This window comes from Electrophorus electricus, chromosome 16, assembly GCF_013358815.1.
Source record: "Electrophorus electricus isolate fEleEle1 chromosome 16, fEleEle1.pri, whole genome shotgun sequence".
Lineage (NCBI taxonomy): Eukaryota > Metazoa > Chordata > Actinopteri > Gymnotiformes > Gymnotidae > Electrophorus > Electrophorus electricus.
The window spans coordinates 17,913,301-17,933,213 of record NC_049550.1 but is presented as its reverse complement, the minus strand read 5'-3'; the positions used below and the strand labels follow the sequence as shown (position 1 = coordinate 17,933,213).

Sequence of the window (19,913 nt, the reverse complement as noted above, 5' to 3'; positions counted from 1 at the left end):
CTGTCAGTTAAAGATTATTATATATCCCTTATGTTATGGCATCCTTAGTTAGTTCCGTGCATCTTAACATCCATGGCGCCGTGTGTTCGCCCTCGCTCACCACCCCTCCCGCGTTACAATCCAATATTAAATATCTGAGTGACAAAAGTATGCAAACATTTAGGATTAGCAGATCATTTGAAGATGAAATACAAAACAGCTTCAATTTAACTTTCTTTATATTTTTTTATATTTAGCAGAGTACTCAGTGTTAATCCCACGCAGTTTACCATGAGCATTGTTTGGTTCGTTTTTGTTTCATTATAGCTCATTCATAGAGAATTTGATACATGTGGTCCTTATTTACCTATCCGTCATTCGGTCTATCATTTATCACATTATTTACTGTGACGGGTCGGGCAGAAACACGCTTGCGGACATAAAACAGCAGTTTGGTTCAATCGTTGTTCAGGGGTTGTGCAATAATCTAGTGTGATGACAAAAAGGGAACATAAAGGACTAATCCAAATAGTAGAGATCTTAACAGTCTGAGTCAGACACCAGAAGATCACAATATATCCAGGCAGACAATCCAAAAGGGGTAGACTAAATACAACAACGAGGAATACTAAGAAAAGGTACGGTACACAAAAAGACAATCCAAAACAAGGCTGAGTATGATTCTAGAGACTTTTGGCAATACTTGAGTAATGATTTAGAGTTAGAAACAGTCGTATATAATCCAATAAACAGGACATACAGTTGAGTTCAATATTCTGGTGACACTGATCTGATTGGATACCTCCGATTGGTTGAGTCGTTGACTGGGTGACGAACGGGTTGCTGGGTATTAGAGTCTGTCAGGGGATTTAGCGTTATGACATTTACACTGTTATTGCTGGTTTATCAATAATTATTCCATTAATTGTAGAGTTTTTTGGTTTGTGGGTGGTACTTCTAATTTTTGGTAAATGATCAGTGATGACATTGCATAACAATTATGCCTACTCAGACAAAAGGAGTACAGGTGTCATAATAATGAAAAGTTTAATTGCTCAGAATTTGACTTTAAAAAATCTTGTCTTCAGAGAGCACAGGTTCTTCAGGAAGAGAAAAATTCCTTAAAAGCAAAAGAAGCCAAAAGCATCTACACATGCCACCCCAATCCAGCCACAAATGAGGATGTTTTCCAAAGTCCAGCCCAAATGAAGCTGTTTTCCTTTATTTATCCAGACTGCAGTTCAGGGAGGTCCATTATTCTCTCCAGTTCTAGACCTTCTCATCACTACAGCATATGTTAAGCTTCTGCTTCTTTTCAGTGCTCAATTCCACCATTCCTGTCCTCCTTCAGTTTCAGTAACATCCACTGTAACATCGCAGTCTCACCAACCATTCACTCATGCTATCAATAGCTTGGCTGCTCAGGAAGAGGTCTGTTTTGTTGGTTATCTCGACTCTCTCTCTCTCTCCCTCTCCCTCATGTCGGTTTCTGTCTTTCTGACCAGGCTTGTAAACCTACATTCAGACGGATAATAGCACACATTAACACCATAACACCTTAACAAAAACAATGATATCACAGGCCTAAAGGCATTTCTCTCCGCAGGAGTATATTTGAGGACTGGGCAGCACAAACTGGAGATTTAGTGTTCAAAGGTCATATTCCTAAAGCTGACTCTTATGATGATGCAATCTGCTACTGGCGGCTGTGCAATTCATGAGAAAATATTCTGATCTGATCACAAAATGTGTATAGACTTTAAGGTAGGAAGGATTTGAGAATCTGTCAGGGATGGGAGTGTGAACATTTGAGACAGGGTGAGAGAAACGCTACAGGTGAGTCACACTTTGATCTGTAATGTACCAGGATGTTTTATTGTTCTGTATAAGATAGCAGGTATTATAGGCAGCACAATTTACCTCATAATGCACTTATTAAAACTGGTAGATTTTACAAAATAAAAGACTAAGCAAAGTAAACACACACACACACACACACACACACACACACACACACACACACACACACAGAATTTAGTTTGTGTTTTATTTTTTGTCACAGGTCCAGAGTCTTAATTTTAAACAGACATTCAAGTTTGCATAATATTATTGTTTATTTGCCATCAAGGTTCAGATTGTGAAACTCTGCATCAGACTTGGGCTGAAATGACAGTAGGTCACAGTGTATTTTCATCTTTCTAACTGCTTATTCCAACTTGCTCTTTTAACTGGCCCTGAACTAATTTAAATTCACTATGTTGCAAAAATGGTTTATATTCTAAAGGTTTACTTGAAACTCTTGTAAAACAAAACAACTTCAAATGTAATTTTTTATTTGACTGAGTATACGAATATGCAGTTATTTTTTTGTATGTTTTGGGCTGCAGTTTAATTGTTTGCAGTTGGCCTTTACTGCAGTTTCTGTATTCCAGTATCATATTTCTCAGTCTGCCTGTATGTCTTTCCTTAGGACATGGTGTTTCTGGGTCTAGTGCTCCCCCTCTTGGTGGGGAGCACCCCTGTTTCTCAGGAACTGTTTCCAACAGACTGCTCTGATGTCTATGCTAATGGACAAACACTGAGTGGAGTGTACACCATCTACCCTGCAGGTGAAACACCTGTACAGGTGTACTGTGACATGGGCTGTTTGATAAATGATTCACAGGATGGGAGATGGACGGTATGTTACAATGTGTCTCTCTATTAGAATAACTACAGTGTTGATTTTAGTGGACATCTAATCCAGTCATTAGAAAATAATTGCCATTAATGGTTATTATTGATATTTTTATGAATAGTGTCACTTCAAATGAAATGGGTTGTCTGCCTCAATAATTTCTGCTCACTCTGCTCATATAATGTTAGGTTGGGTGGTGTAAGTGGTGTCTGCCCCAAGGATGAAATAACCTACACCACTGCTTTAAATTTTTTTTTTTTTAATAGCAGTTCTTTAATAAAGTAACATATTAATATGATCAAATTTGTGATACATTAGGACAAAGAATTATAATAATAGAATATTTAATCTTTTCAAAAAGCAATCTGCTGTGTAATTGTTTATAATAAAAGATAAGATAAATCCTTCACAGTTTCTTACAGTATGAGAGTGTGGAGTCCATTTACATACAATATTACAACTTTCATATCAGGTGTTTCAGAGGAGAATGGATGGCAGTGGGAATTTCTACAGACCATGGAAGCACTACAAGAACGGTTTTGGGAACAAATACGGAGAATACTGGCGGGGGTGAGAATTTACAGTGGCTCATGCAGTTCAGTTGCTTTGGCTAAAAGTGTCAGTTAAATGCCAAATAATAAATGTAAAATGGATAATAAATAAGTAGAAAATATAATACAAATCTGTATTGTATACATTTTTGGAATGTTAATAAAAATGAAAGGGACACAGTAGGGCAGTTGAAGCAACAGTGTACACTGGGTTAAACAGACAAAAGACAAATATGAACAAGGATACAAGGATGACAATGAAATACAGGTGTGACACATTATGGGCCAACAATGGATGGGCATGAGGTAAAGCCACATCAGAGGAAGAGAAAGAGTGGGTCCATGCCATGACACTTGCTGAACAAGAATTATACCTTTTTAGAAAGACTCACAAGTAAAAAATAATAATTATAAATAAATACATAAATTAAAAATGTAGAAAACTTGTCTCAAGGACCAAGGAAAGAACCATGATACTGAGACTTCTACTTTCCTGTTTGTAATGCTACTTTCAAAAAATATATATAAACAGATCCACACACATTGTTCATATTCATTAAAAAAATTATATTTTCATAATTCTGCCACCATTTTGACATGTTTGTGAATGTCATTTAAAGGTTTTTTCACATAAACAATTGTCACATTTTATTAATCCCAGAGTGAAATTCACTTACAGTTTACACTGTGTTCAACAAAACAGCAGCAATAAATAAAAAAATTTAAGTGTTCACATAACTGTATTGCTTCTTACGTAGAATACTGGCATTTTCACCTGAAGCTTCATTATAACCTTTATAACATGTGTATGTCCTACACACTCAGGATTAGAAAACCTCTATCAGCTCACACGCAAGAGGAAGTATGAACTGAGAGTGGACCTGCAGGACTTTGAGGGTTTGACGGTGAACGCCCGGTACTCCTTTTTCTCTGTGAAATCTGAAACTGAAGGATACAAACTCCATGTTACCGGCTTTGTCAATGGAGGAGCAGGTGGGTGAGGGAGAGAGTGAGATGTTGAAGATTAGTTTAGGTGTGTAGTTATGGTCTTACTTTTCCCAATTTAATTCTAAACTGAATATATAGACTACATGCACTTTAAACTTTATGTAGAAGACTTTATAGAGAATAGGAAGACATTTCAGATTTGTCCTTTATGCTGTTCTAATAGCCTTTGCCCAAGCAAAATGTCTCTTTGAAATACGAAAAATGCAAGGCAAGGTAGAGCAAAAAAATATTCAGCAAAAATTGTTTCCCCAGTTGTACTTAGTTACCCCAGACATGTTTGTTTATATTACATCTTTGAATGTATGAGGTTACTGTAATCGCAAAAAATTTGAAGCTATCATACTCATAACCCTGGCCTTTTATAAATACATACCCAAATTCACTTTTTAAATGTATTTTTATGTAACGGCCCGAGTGCCGCAGGGCAAGGAGCAGGACGTACAGAATGACGAACATTGAAGACATCGGCAATCGCATCTAACACAAGCGGTGAACACACACAAAGGCACAAACATGAACTTTAATAGGGACAATAACTGTGAACATGAACGTGAACAGTGACTGACAATAACGCACACACTGACAAGAGTTTAAATAATTACAAACATGACGAGACTAAACCGATTCAGGTGTGCGCTTAATAACGCAGGCGTGCTTATAAATACACAGTTAACGACGAACTCCCACTGCACGCGCCGGGCGATACCACGTGACCAGTGGTAGGGGCGCATTCCATGACATTTTAAGTTTAAGTTATTTATGAAATAAATTATTTTGTAAAAAATCTTGGATCTATTTAAAGTGAAGCTAGTTTACAATTACTTAGAATTTTTCAAAAGAAGTAGATTTGTTTATCCCAGATGTCTTCACAGCATTATAGTTCCTTTTTTTTATATTACAGTATCATAACCACAATGACCTAAACCACAGAATGAAATCTGTGTGGTATCAGGGAAGAATGTGCTGATTTGGCCATGGATTTATATAAAAATATTTTGGGGATGCTTGCTACCTAGATTAGCCTCATGGCTCAGTGCAAAACTACCAAAGGTGATGCTGAATTTGTCTCAAAGCTGACTGACTGCATTTGAAGGGAAAAACTGTAAATATGATTTTAAAGTTTTGTTTTAAACTGGATAAACTGGATTTAAAATATTAATAGTATTCTAAGTTTGTAGTAATTAATAGTATTACTCTATTACTATTCATGGCGCTATCCACGTTTGTTCATATATACATAATTACAGTTATGGAGAAAAAAAAGACTTTTACGTATTTATATATGTGGTAAGAAATAATACTGTAGTCCTTAAAAATACCTGCATTTATTATAATAACGTAACATTTTTGTTATTGACGATGTGATAATGTTCTGAATGTGGACAGCATGTCCATACTGACACTTCTTTTGATCTCAGGAGACTCTATGTATGAAAGCAATAGACAGAAGTTCTCCACCTTGGACAAAGACCAGGACACTCATAAGGAGTTGAACTGTGCTAGATCTTTTCTTGGAGGGTTTTGGTATGGCGCTTGCCACAGTACTAACCCCAATGAGATTTATCTGTGGGGATGAGATGGCACTCATTACACCATTGGAAATGTGTGGTACCATTGGAAAGGTTATGATTATGGTCTTAAAAACATTATTATGAAGATCAGCCCTGTGGCTTAAAGGGGAAGTTCACCCATGATTACATCCGATAACAATAGTAACAATATTAATAACAATAATTCCTTTTTTTTGTATCAATATATACAGTTTAACATTTTCAGTTTTATTCTCACTATCAGTAAGCATTTGGCAAACTAATTTGTCATCATGTTATACCAATAAGTCATTGGGCAAGACTCAACATTACATTCACCTCCATCTAGCAGAAGCATCAATATCAACCTAATAAAATAGCAAAAATACAGTCAACCTCGGGGATTTGAAATTAAGGCAGATTTTGTGTTTTTGGGCAAATTCTATAGGAAAGAAAACACAAAAGCATAAATGGTTCTTCACAAAGCTTACCAACTTTTACAAACAATAAAAAGTATGAAATAAATTTCTTTGCTGGTAGTCTATGATTCAAAGATAATACAAAGTGTTTTTCATTAAAAACATTTTAAGATTATTTAAGGTTATTTATTTCAGTTCCAACAATAAGTCCTTTCCTGTCACCATAGAGGATAGTCGAATATGTCCAGTTGTATTTCTGGCATAAGTTTTAATTTGCTTGAGAATGTCTGCTCAACAGAAGCAGTGGATACAGATTGCAAACCAGTTGTGGCTCCAAACACCAAATAAATCAGTTGCAAATAACAGGCATTCCCAGCCATACAATTTGCAGTGTTCCATGGAGGCTGTAAGCCAAAAGGTGCCACTCGTAGTTACTGAATTGAAAGTAACAGACAAACACTTTTCCTGACTGGTACAGGTTTGCTAGCTTTGGGGTTGGCCAAATTTCCTAACAATGTCCAGCTTTTCTTGAAAAGTCCGTCTTGAAAATAGCTTTGTAAGTATGTCTGCGAACAAATCAATTCAATTTCTTCTCCTTTGTCAGCCATTGTGGGTTGAAAAAACAGCTATTAAATATATACAAATAGATTTTAGCTTTGCAGGTCAGTGCAGTTGCAGTTTGCAAACTCTGATGGTCTCTGACCATCAAATCAAAAGACGTGAAAATTCCAACATTATATTATGCCTGATGGATGGCCCTGGAAATTGATTAAAGCAACAGTCATTGCCATTTATTTTAAGCTACGGGTACCCACAATGATTCTGAAGGCCTCAAGGCAGATTTCTTTGACCAAGGCAATGCATAATGGTTGAAATATGATTGGATAAAAGCGCTAATATAAACATACACCACTGGAAGCAGCACATCCAAGAGAAAAACTATGAAATAAAGATAAAATATTGTAAACATCCTGTAATCCTTGCTGCTTAAAATAAAAAAAGCCTCACAGAACTGAAAGGAAGAGCCATTGTAACTAGCATGTAGTAACTGATTCCCCTCTTTCTAATTTTGTTGTTCATTTCATCAAGCCATATGTTCCTAGACTCTACTGATGTTAGTAAAATGTCAGGAATTAAAGCTATGTCTGGGGATAATGGTCAATTTCGATGCGGAAAGTGTTTATGGTAATATAGCTCAAGAGAAAGTATTAGATGTTTGAGGATTTATCTTCAAGATCACATTGATTTCCCTCCTGTTGAATTTATATTTAAATTTAGCTTCTTTGGTCTTTAAGCTAAATTATTTCTCCTTTAGACTAAAGGGCACTTCTATGAGATCTACATTTGCTCTGTAATGTGCCTATCACTATATTTTTTTGACATAGAATTAAATGGATTTGATAACTAACATTTCAGACACAGCCAGATGCTTGCAGCTTAAAAAGGTCTCAGTTTTATTTTGAGATGGACACATGCAGCAGTCAAAAAACAAGAATGGGTCAGAACCTACACTGTGTGATTACCAAAACCAGGGAGAGCCAGAGAATAGTCCAGGACAAAAATCATACATCTAGTCGAGTAAATCATACATTTAGGCAGACAAATCCAAAAGAGATATGGCAAAACTAATGGCAAGTAAACAGAAGGAATAATGCTTGGCATACACTATGGAATTCAGTGGCAATACTTTGCAATGAGTAAGAGAACCAGGAAGGTATAAATAGACAGTGTGAATAAGCTACAACTGGAGTTAATAGTCCAGTGATGACGATTTGGTGAATAGGCGATGATTGGTTGGGTGTTCCTCTGGGGTGTAGTGATCCAGGGAAAAGAGTGGCATGAAAATAATAATAATCCTTTTTGTGGAAAAATCATTATTGGTATCAATATTTAAATTATGTCGTTTGCCTTTTTCATGGAAAGCATGAAAAATTATTCGCTTAATTTAATTTCTAAATGGATGTCATCCTGATTGAAAGTTTTGTTAAACTTTTTTTCCCAACAATGAGTGTCCATCCTTGACATGTAGATTGGGTTACATAATGATAGCCTTATTTCCACATTATACAAGAAAGAAACAGATTGCTACAGTTTTCTTTTAGCCAGCAATCTTCACCCTAGTCCCCTAAAATACAGTTTACCAAAAGGTTCTATAGACTGAAACGTTTCTTCTATGCTTACATTTTTTTCTAGAGAGAGCAGCAGGATGAAGCAACACTTTTGAAACAGCTCACTGTGTAGCGGAGGCTTATAATACTGATTTCTCTAAATCTAGACCTGACCTATTTAAAAAAGGAAAGACACCACTCAGTTTCTTTTGTTACCACATATACTTCAAATCGTTCATAATACAGTTTTGAAACATTGGCATATCCTGACCTCAGTTCAAGCCTTTATTGAAAGATTCATGGATGCGCCTCTTATTGTTTCCACTGAGAGTACACTTTGGATGGCTCATGGCAGTCTACCTGACACTGTCCTGACCTCTAGCCATTTTAACATGTTCTTGCTTTAGGATTGCACCTACCCCATTTCTCTTCTCATACACACCATGATGGAACAGTTGGAACCCTCCGATGTTCCTGGCTTGGCTTCCCATCCACCTGGTCTCATACACACAGTATACACAGTCTCTCCCTTTGTCACTCATGGTGCCAACATTCAAGGACTCTCACCTCCACCTTCCTGTCCCTCCCCTCTGCCTCTGGACACCCCTCCCCTCTCTTTCTCCTTCCAACAGTAGCACGGTCTCCACTGACCCCTTCTGACCAACAGTGTTGGTGACAGTCACGGGAACTTGGGCCTCGACCGATCTGGTATGGAAATATGATTGATGATCTGCATGTTTGATTTGGCAGCCTATTTATGCCGGATGCCGGATGCCGGATGCCGTTCCTGATACAACCCTCCCCATCCTCATTGGAACCTGTGCTGGAACCTCTGATGTTCCTGGCTTGGCTTCCCATCCACCTGGTCTCATAAACACAGTATGTCCACCTTCTTTCTCTCTCCGTTGTTTTTATTTCTGGCATTTTTATTTTGGAATGTGGTTAGAAAGCACAAAATATTTGATAGAAATATGAATTGATACAAAAGGTAGACTGAATTATAGTCTTTGTTTACTTACAAATAAATAATTTACTAATAAATTTTTATTTCTACCATTTGTTGTCACAACTGTCTCCTTGGTTTGAAAATGTTCTTATGATGAAATGCATGTTGAATGGATTAATTTATTTAAAAAGTGTTACAAATAGAAGAAAAAAAAAATTTTTTTTAATGTATATTTGTATAAATGTATAGTTGTATATGTAGTTAATGGGATGAGCACCTTTGTGCTATAATTTTTGTGTGTAAATGTGTGTCTCAAAGGCTACAACCGTTGCAATATTGCAATCACGGAACAGATATGTTGCAAGAGACTCCACAGAGATTTAGCAAGGTCAAAACATCTGTTAACTTTGCAAGTGGTAAGCAAATATTTCACTCTGACCCGAGAACGCAGGATGTTTGTGTGTTAATATAGTGTGCCTGCAGCTAAATCACATGTCCACACTCCACCCATGATGTCTCCACTTACAGGAATTTCCTTAAGAAATGTCCTAATCCTGGCACACATGCTGTAGTTAGGAGGGGTTTGAGTGTCAGTCAGGGTTTATAAGCATGTGAGTGAGAACACTTGAGACAGTGAGTGAAACGCTACAGGTGAGTTACACTTAGACCCTTAATGTACATGTTCCAGACACTTTCCTATTGTTTTGTGTAGTTTCGAAGGTAACTATGGTAACAAACTGTACCTCTCATAAATAAAATCACTTACAGGCAGCAGAGTTTACTTTACAAAACGTATTAAAATACTCTATTGGACAAACTGAACAAGGTTTGGGGAAAAAAGTGTGTTTATGTAACAATATTTCTTCATGTTACATGGACTATCTGATTAACCCAGTCATTTAATTTGACTAACATCCAGGTCCAGACTGCTAATCTCTACTTTAGGCTCAAACTGAAATGACAGTAGGTCACATTGTCTTTGCATCTTTCAAACTGCATATTCTAATCTGCTCATTACCTGCCATATTCAAATATTTAAATTGACTTCTAATAAAATGTTACAAATGATTTTAAAAACATTTCTTATTAAAAAGGTTTTATGATTGCCTTTAATCAGTATGCACATATGCAGTTTTACTGATTATTGTATTTCTAAGTTTGCCTGTATGTCTTTCCTCAGGACATAGTCTTTCTGGCTCTAGTGCTCCCCCTGCTGGTGGGAAGCACCCCTGTTTCTCAGGAGCTTTTTCCAACAGACTGCTCTGATGTCTATGCTAATGGACAAATACTGAGTGGAGTGTACACCATCTACCCTGCAGGTGACACACCTGTACAGGTGTACTGTGACATGGGCTGTTTGGAAAGCCAATCAGAGGATGGGAGATGGACGGTATGTTAGAATGTGTCTCTCCATTAGAGTACAGACTGGATTTCAGTGCACATCTAATCCAGTTATTATAAATTAATCACCATGCTTGGTTATTACTGACATTGTCTTACATTGTATGAAATAAGCGTAAGATGTCACTGACAGAGGTACTTGTTAACTTAAAGGTTAAAAATTTATAACTTGCAATGGCAAAAATGTAAAACATTAAAATGATTTAAAAGTACATTAAAAGGATATTAATACAAAATTAGAAGAAGAATCTGATGGAAAAAGATAATATTTAGTGATTATGATAGCTTTATAGATGTGGATTCCTTTTGTCAAAAAGGATATTATAGGGTATGCACTAACATCACTATCAGAATATGTCCCCTCAGTAGAATAAATTTTGTGCTAATTTACCCATGCAAAAATGGCAAAACTTGTTGGAGGGAAACTCAATCATTTAAACTCATGAATCAAAATACATGATATAAATGTATGTTATAAAATCATGAGTTTATATCATGCATTTTAAGTTTTTTGCAAGCTTTGATGACGAGGTATCTGACATGGATATAATAATAAATATCGAAACAAAATGTTATAAAACAAAAATAAAAACTTCCTAAATAAAAATCTTGGACAGAAAATAAAAACATAATATAACCAATTTATGTACTTGTTCATTTTTCCTCAAGGGCAAGTTTGCTTTGCAGCAGTTGATTTCAGCATTAGTTTAGCTGAGTTTTTTTTTCTTCTTTTTTTTTTCTCCATTTTTCCCCATGCAAAATGGCTACTTACTAAATTGCTACTTAATAAATTGATGACTGTTGCATGTGTTGTTTAATTTTTATGCACAGGCGGTCTTGAATTTCAGCATTTGTGGAAACCATGGCTGGTAATGATTAAAAATGTATGGTTAAAATAAAGTTATAATTATGAAATATTAATGTCTTTACCCTAGGTGTTTCAGAGGAGAATAGATGGAAGTGTGAATTTCTACAAACCATGGAAGCACTACAAGAATGGTTTTGGGAACAAGAATGGTGAATATTGGCTGGGTAAGCACTTACAGCAATGTGTATCAGGGAGAAAGGGACAGATCAGATAAGGGACAGAAAAGAAAAAATATAGATATTAATTAGATTGACAGAGCATTATCATTAGTTTATTGCCCTGTAGGCTTGTAGTTTCTATCTCCAGTTAAACTTCACTAAATCCCTCTTGCAGGTGGGCATATATTTAGCTTCACCCCGTGGCCCAATAGAAAACTTCACTTTGTCTTCCTGCTGGTTGCCTCCGTTATGTGGCGGCAGCCTTTTAAAGTTCCGTCTTGTGTTCCAAGTTCCTTGTTCCTTGTTCCTCCCTCAGGTGGTGTGTGTTGTGCTTCATTAGTGTAAACATTTCCACTGGATCTGTACATAAATACATTAATTAAAATCTTTCCTCCTGGTAATATATACAATATAACAAATCAATAAATTGTTAGTTTTTAAAATCATTAACAAAATCAGCACATTTGAAGTTATTAGCAAAAATAGAAAATCTATGTGAAATGGTTCTACCATTTGAACACATTATGTAAAGTCATTTGTCTGATTAATTTTTCACTTGAATAATCACCTCTGAAAAGCACAGGAAGTTCTTACAATGAGAGATTAAGTATTGCTTCTTATACAATATACTTGCATTTTCACATGAAGCTTCATTATAACCTTTAAAACATGTGTATGTCCTACACCCTCAGGATTAGAGAACCTCTATCAACTCACACGCAAGAGGAAGTATGAGCTGAGAGTGGACCTGCAGGACTTTGAGGGTGTGACGGTGAACGCCCGGTACTCCTCTTTCTCTGTGGAATCTGAAACTGAAGGATACAAACTCCATGTTAGCGGCTTCATCAATGGAGGAGCAGGTGGGTGAGGGTGAGAGAAAAAAAGTGGTTGAGGTTTAGTTACATATAAAATTTGAGGTTTAGTTACATATAAAATTTGTGTGTGTGTATATATAAATAAATAAATAAATACACACACACAAGTTCAAGAGGTTTTATTGTCATTCCGGCTATATACAAGTACACAACAAAAACGAGACAATGTTCCTCGAAAATGTCATTAAATGTTTATTTAATGACATTTTGCACTATATTGGACTGTTTGCACTTGTGTAGCATGTTGTCTGTTGCACTGTTGTTTTTATGTTGCACCATGGTCCTGGAGGAACATTGTCTCGTTTTTGTTGTGTACTTGTATATAGCTGAAATGACAATAAAATCTCTTGAACTTGAGTGTGTATATATATATATATATATATGTATATATGTATGTGTGTGTGTTGTGCAACCAAGTAAGTTCCTCCTCCTGCTCCTCCTACTAATTCAGAAGCACTTTGATAACACAGCTCATAAAGAAGGATCTCTGTCTGAAAGTTACTGTAACGTGGGAGGGGTGTTGAACGAGGGCGAACACACGTGCGAAGTGCCGGTGCCTTGGCTGTTATGCGAATAGGGACTAGCATGGGATGCCACAACGAACATGACAAATAGAATAGACTAAATAAATAATAGGTTTAATAACAAACAACCAAAACAATAACAGCACAGAACCAAGGACAGACAGCATTAATGGGTAAGGCAGCGTAGACAACAAACACAGAGTGAAAGTACAATAGTGGAGCGAACAGCAGAGAACTAAACAAGGAAAGCAATAGTGACAGTGAGGGTAACTAAATAGGGAGCGCGGGGAGAAAGTACATAGAAACGAGGAGCGAGATCAAACAGGCAAATACTAAACGTGCGAGCGAAGAGCTAAAAGGGATCTTACCAGAGACACAAACATGAGCGAGGACAAATGAGATCTATCTAAACACACATTACCAAAACAATGACCGACCAACAAGAGACGCAGGAACGGGGTATACATAGGAATACAATCAGGGACAAACTAAGAACAGCTGGACACAAAGGGGAGGAAACATTTCAAACCATTTCACTGCGAATTATACTGTGTATGTGACAAATAAACCAACTTGAAACTTGAAACATGGAACCATGGAAACTGACGTAAACCCGGAAGTGTCTATGTTGCCTGGGTGCTCAAATATGACAAACATCTTTTAGGCCCTATAAATATCTACTTTTAATTTTGTAAAGTTATTGTTTTGTAAAGTTTTGAATATAGAAAGTATGTTTGTACATACAGTTCCACTTGTGTGCAGGTGACTCGCTGGCCATAAGCAATGAACAGAAGTTCTCCACCTTCGACAAAGACCAGGACTCTAACAAGGATGGGAACTGTGCTAAGTCGTACCTGGGGGCATTTTGGTACAACACTTGCCACCATGCTAATCCCAATGGTATTTATCTGTGGGGACGTGATGGCACCTATTTTGCCATTGGAAATGTATGGTACCATTGGAAAGGTTATGATTATGGTCTTAAGTCCATTGTTATGAAGATCAGACCTGTGGCTTAAGTCCATGTGACACCCTAATTTATCAGACATGGAAAGGAATCAATTTTTCAGACATGGAATTAGACATAGTGACACATTATTTTGTCCAGTTTTTAACACTGATATTTGAAGATATACACAAAGTTGTAATATCTGCATGTGATGAATTTTGTTTTGTACATTGTCCATTGTTTCATTATACTTTCCATTATTTGTTCCTTATTCATTTGAAATATTCATCCTATTCAATTCAGTTGTCATTGTGTTTATTAGAAATCCGAGCCAATTAGACAAAATATATTCAAGTAAGTAGTTTGTAACTTCTATAAAATAGGAAAGGAATTAAGTTGATTATCCAATTGCTCCACCAAACCTAGGGTTTGATGCTTTATGCACAAACTTTATTCTAAAACCATGAGCTAGAAATTGGTAGTAAATATAGGATATTCTTTGGTTAATTGATTCGTGGTCCTACAGGAATACTTTCCCCCCCTTTTAAAAGCAAAGGCTATTGAATATGTGAGAAACAAGGCATGCCCTGTTTCCAAAATATACATGAAGCTTTGGACTCAGTGTAATCTCCAAGGTGTGCAAGAAAGACCCACGGAAGGGGGCAACCCCCACCCCCCGAACCTCTGTGAGGGGAGAGCAAGTCTCAAATTGTAAAGAATTAGCAGAAGAGGGGTCAAATTGCAGGCAAGTTTCCTGACAAACCAAGCAAGGGCCAGGGGCAGGAATCTCAGGTTAGACAGGTGAGGGTCAAAGCAAACCAGAAACATAAACATGCAACAATACAAAAGGACAATACAAAAATCCAAAATCCACAAAACAGGCACGAGATCAACAAGGAAACCAGGTATACTAGGGAACTGCTTGGTATGCACAGAGACTATAGCCAATGCTTCGCAATGGTTCTGACGTCCTGTAGGCTTTATATTGCAGTGATGATAATGAGTTGCAGGTAAGGGAGATCAGTTGCTATGGAGACCGCTAGAATTCTGGCCATGACGACCTTGGGTTGCCAGACGTGTGAATCGAAGCACATTCACTGACACAAACCTTTCTTTTGAAACTAAGTCAATAGCTTCTTGCTAAACGGTTAGAAAAGACTTGAATTTCATGTTATTTTGTTTCATTTCCATTACAAATATTTTAAATACTGTTAAACACCTATTTCCACTAGGAATAACCTAATATTTGCCAGTGATATATTTTGTTCTTGTAACGTTTGCTGCCCGAGTACCGATGGACGTGGAGCAGGACCCACAGACTCCCTCGACTGTGAAAGGCGTTTATTAACACAACAGACAACAACGGTGGCACTCACATATAACATTTACGGGAAACATGCTTATACAATCAACACGTAACAAGGATACCCTACACATTATTAAAGACGCTACAAACAGGTGTTACCGCTTACACGACATAGCGACAATGACCAACGGGGAGCATAAACTGACCGGGGTTTAAATAAACAGACAAACATGTGATATTAATCCCCATACAGTTGTATGCAATCCCCAGGGGGCGTGGTTACAAACGACACACATGTGAATCCCCCTGCACGTGGCGGGCCGTAGCACGTCACTCTTGGGGTGCGGGGAGGAGCATTTCGTGACAGAACCCACACCCAATCCAGGACAGCGATCTCCAGGCCGCCACGCGCGCGCACACACACATTGCACGGCTATGCCCGCTGCCCACCCAACACAAGAGACCCTGCCTCTCTCGGGGCAGTCCGGTACGCTCTACGTGACGTGGGGGGAAAGCAGCATTCGAGGGTGATCCCTCTCTAGGGGGTCCTTGTCCCAAATGGACAAGCGGGGGTGAACGTGCCACTTCCCCTAACGGGGAGTTCCAGAGGAACTCCCTCTCCGGGTCTTTGGGCGGATCCAGTCCTCCCGGTGAGTCCGCGGAAGCGGATGAACCCGGGCTCCATCCTCCTTGTCCGGAGACCTCACCGACTCCACCTTACCACCATCACCGCAGTCCTCGTGGATCGCTTTGGCCCTCCATGGCCTCGGCTCGATAGCCCTAGGCCCCCCGCAAAAATTTCCAAGGGGCGTTCCTCTCCACCTCCGGAGTTTCCGCGACCCTTGGTCGCGGTATTCTCCCCAGCCTCCTAGGATCCAGGCAGCAGTTTGGGACGTGCGTAAGCACCTTCCTCCGGGAAGTCCGTTAATTGCCGAGGGAGGAGCGTCCTGTGGTGGTCGGCCATCCTGTAACGTTTGCTCGTGGGGGGAGGAGCATTCTGTGACAGTTCTATTATTTGGTTTCTATGCACTTTTATCAATTTTAATAAGTCATTATAATGCACCAAATCAGAATAAAAATGTTTTTATTTAGTTATTGTGACGTTGAGCGGTAAGGAGTCGGACGCATGTGCAGAGAAGAGCGAGATTTAACTGGGGCAAATCCAGAATCAGTGTCGTTAAAGCAGTCCAGAGTCAAAGAGTCAACACGGGGATACATGATTAAACGGGACAAAGGCTAAGACACACGAGTAACTAAACACAGAGGCTAAAACTAAACACACGGAAGCAAACAGAGGAGCAGGCTACAACAAACTAGGAAACACAGAGTCTAGGTGAACACAAAGACATAACGTACAAAGAAACCACCATAATAATAAACATGCAAACGCAATGAACTAACCACATACAATAATTCAACAAGCAGCAAAAACACAGGCCACAAGACAGGGTTTAAATACACGAACTTAACGAGGGACAGGTGTGGAAAATCACACGAGGGGCGGAGAAAACGAAACTAAGGCATGAAACCAGGGAGTACAGGAAAACAGACGACAGGGAAACCATGAGAACAGGGACGCCAGGAGGGTGGCCATTCGTGACAGTTATCAAGTATCTAACAAGTGAATTGTCTGACATTAAACCAAAGCATAACTAAAATTATATTTATAAAAGTGTTTATAAAAACTGTACAATATTAACATTATGATTTATTGACAGTATGATTAAACTTCCCTTAAACCGTTTAATGAACATAAAATTAATATACTTTTAGTATATTTTAAGTACATATATCTACTTTAACCATTTTTGATGTCTATAACAGAAATTTGCAGGGCAACAATGGTGTGTCTTGGTCCTCCGTGTTTTCCTGTGTCTTCGTTCACTAGCCTTCTGTGTGTTTCTTTGTTGTTTCCCTCGCTCAATAAACCACCTCCTGCATTCGAATTCTGCCTCTCGCCTGGTTCCTGCTGGAAATGTTACAACAGCTCTTCTGCTTAAACACATCTACTATAACCATTACTGATGTATATAACAGAAATTTGCAGGGCAGCAATGGTGTGTCTTGGTAGTTGCAAAGTTACTTATATGAATATAAAGGTTTCTTAGAAGATTAACAATGTCAGTTACAACAACTTTCAAAATCGCAGACTCCTTATGCTCCTCACATTACAAGACATGTATCACCTGTGGTCAGTTATTACATTACAGGACATGTGTTGCCTGTGGTCAGTTATTACATTACAGGACATGTGTTGCCTCTGGTCAGTTATTACATTGCAGGAAATGTGTTGCCTGTGTTCAGTTGTTTTCTGATGTAGAACAGTTGCTGGTAAGGCTCATGCACTGAACGATAAAATACTGTTTGACTTTCTGCCTCTAATCTGTGTTCACTGGTGCATGATTTCAGCATTTACAATCAGAAGATCTATAATGTGGGTGGAAAAAAGTCTTGTTTTTACTGGTTGGTAAGTTTGGAAACCTCAGATGTAATAGTAGGAACCTAGTAATACATCGGTGGGAGAGACTTGGAAAATTAGCTAAAATTTACATTTCTGGAATCTTCAATTAGTCAAACCTGTTGGTGACCAAAATAAATAATGAACTTAATGATTGGCCCTCCCTGTCATCCTGTCTTCCTGGTTACACTGCCTTGTGTCTTTGTTTTGCTTTGGTTCCATTCCTTTGTCTTATCTTCTCTGTTCTTGTTCCAGTCCTTGTTTTGGTTTTTACTGTTTTCTTAGTTATCACCTGTTCATTGTTATTCCGCATTACCCTGTGTATTTAAACCCTGTGTTTTTCCCTGTTAGTTTCCTGGTCTCTGTTATCCATGCCTTGTGGTTTCTCTGCCTGCTGTACGTGTTGTTTGTTCTTATCGTTGCTTGTGTTACGGTTATAGTGTTCTTCCCCTTTTTCTCATTGTGTGTTTTGTTTCTTTTTGCTTATTTTGTATTCCTGGACTCTTCATGTTGGCTCTGTGACCCTGAACTGTACTAGTGACTCTGATTATAGATTTACCCATAATAAATCTCGCTCTTCTCAGCACATGCATCCGCCTTGTGATCGCACAACGTTACAGTGATATTTACAGCTGTACACATTTGTATATGTATATTTATATATTTATTTATGTAGTTCTTTGTGGTCAGCACAACCCTTCGAGTTTTTGTGTGTAAATGTCATATCCCTAATGCTAACTAAAGCTTTTAATGTTGTAATCATGGAGCAGATATTTAACAAGTTGGAAAATGAGGTCCCAGTTTCTTATAAACATGCTGAGCAAATATCACTTGCTGATCTAACAAGACAGAATGTCTGTATGTGCGTGTTGGTGTCGGTGTGTGTGTGTGTGTTTGTATGTGCATGCGTGTGTGTGCTTGCATGTCTATGTGCATGCGTGAGTGTATGTGTGTGTATACAGTTGAACTTCAGGGCCTTGCCTCAGGTGCCATTAATTGCTTAGGCATTAACTGTAATCTTACTTGAATGTAATCCTGAATGTTCTGACTCATGATGGTCGGTCACTTTTGACCAGATTGCCTCGCCAAGCAGAAGCTCACACCCTCTGCTAAATTTCATGGCATTTATAATTAATTTTAACAGTTTGATATTTTTCATTTAGTCTTTCCAGTACTGAGTTTGCAACTAAATTATAATATCAAACTGACTTTATATGTTTATTCATAACATGCACAAGCCTGGAGGTATAATTGTACCTTGAGTATTAAAAGCCTAATCAAGTTGGTAACCAGTGCTTTGAGGTGAGTGGCTATGCTCGAGTTGTTAACCAGTGTTGTGAGGTGAGTTACTGTGTCAAGATTTAACTTGGTCTGGAACTCAGTCAAATTGATTGTTCTTCATGAGATCAACCCTAGGTCCTCATTGATCTGGAACTTTAAACAAATTGAAAGATAACCCAAATTACCACAGCTCAAACACAGTGTCATCCTCACAGGAAGTTCCATAATTTCCCCAATGCTGGCACACATGCTGTAGTTAGGAGGGGTTTGAGGGTCAGTCAGGGTTTATAAGTATGGGAGTGAGAACCCTTGAGACAGGGTGAGAGAAACACTACAGGTGAGTTACACTTTTGTCCTTAATGTACATGTTTCAGACCATTTCCTATTGTTCTGTGTAATTTTGAAGTTAACTATGGTAACAAAACCTTTCAGATCCTGTTCTACTGTGTTTGGTTTCACTACTCAGTGTAGTCCTAAAGGTGGCTGTGGAGAATGTGATGGAAATGAAGTGTATATCTCAAGCTAGTATGACTTGAATTCGGGGGTTGAACAAGGCAATATATGAAGCAATATGGCAATATAAGAGACTATGATGGACAAACTGAACAATGTTTCTGTGGAGGGCAAAAATATGTTTATGTAACAAGTCCATATTGTTTCTTCATGTTAAATGGACTATCTGATTAACCCTATTGTTTACAATGACTGCCATCCAGGTCCAGACTGTGAATCTCTGCTTTAGACTCAGACTGACAGTAGGTCACACTCTCCTTTTATCTTTTTAACTGCATAATTTGCTTTATTGCTAAAATTCCATTAATTAACACAGATTGCAGGATGCAATTATATTGTTTGATGGATACTGTATTTCTCTGT

The 19,913-nt window shown here is 38.0% G+C and overlaps 1 protein-coding gene and 1 pseudogene across 1 annotated transcript; both read left to right on the top strand.

Moving 5' to 3' along the window:
* Positions 1-1,718: 1,718 nt before the first annotated feature.
* LOC113589564 lies at positions 1,719-5,890 on the top strand (annotated as a pseudogene).
* Positions 5,891-9,804: 3,914 nt separating this feature from the next.
* Positions 9,805-14,290, top strand: LOC113568675 (microfibril-associated glycoprotein 4-like). Its single transcript, XM_035535179.1, has 6 exons — positions 9,805-9,868; positions 10,137-10,180; positions 10,398-10,607; positions 11,554-11,650; positions 12,337-12,504; positions 13,806-14,290. Exons 2-6 carry the CDS (start codon positions 10,175-10,177, stop codon positions 14,060-14,062), a joined length of 738 nt encoding a protein of 245 aa, XP_035391072.1. The 5' UTR covers positions 9,805-9,868; positions 10,137-10,174; the 3' UTR covers positions 14,063-14,290.
* Positions 14,291-19,913: the final 5,623 nt, after the last annotated feature.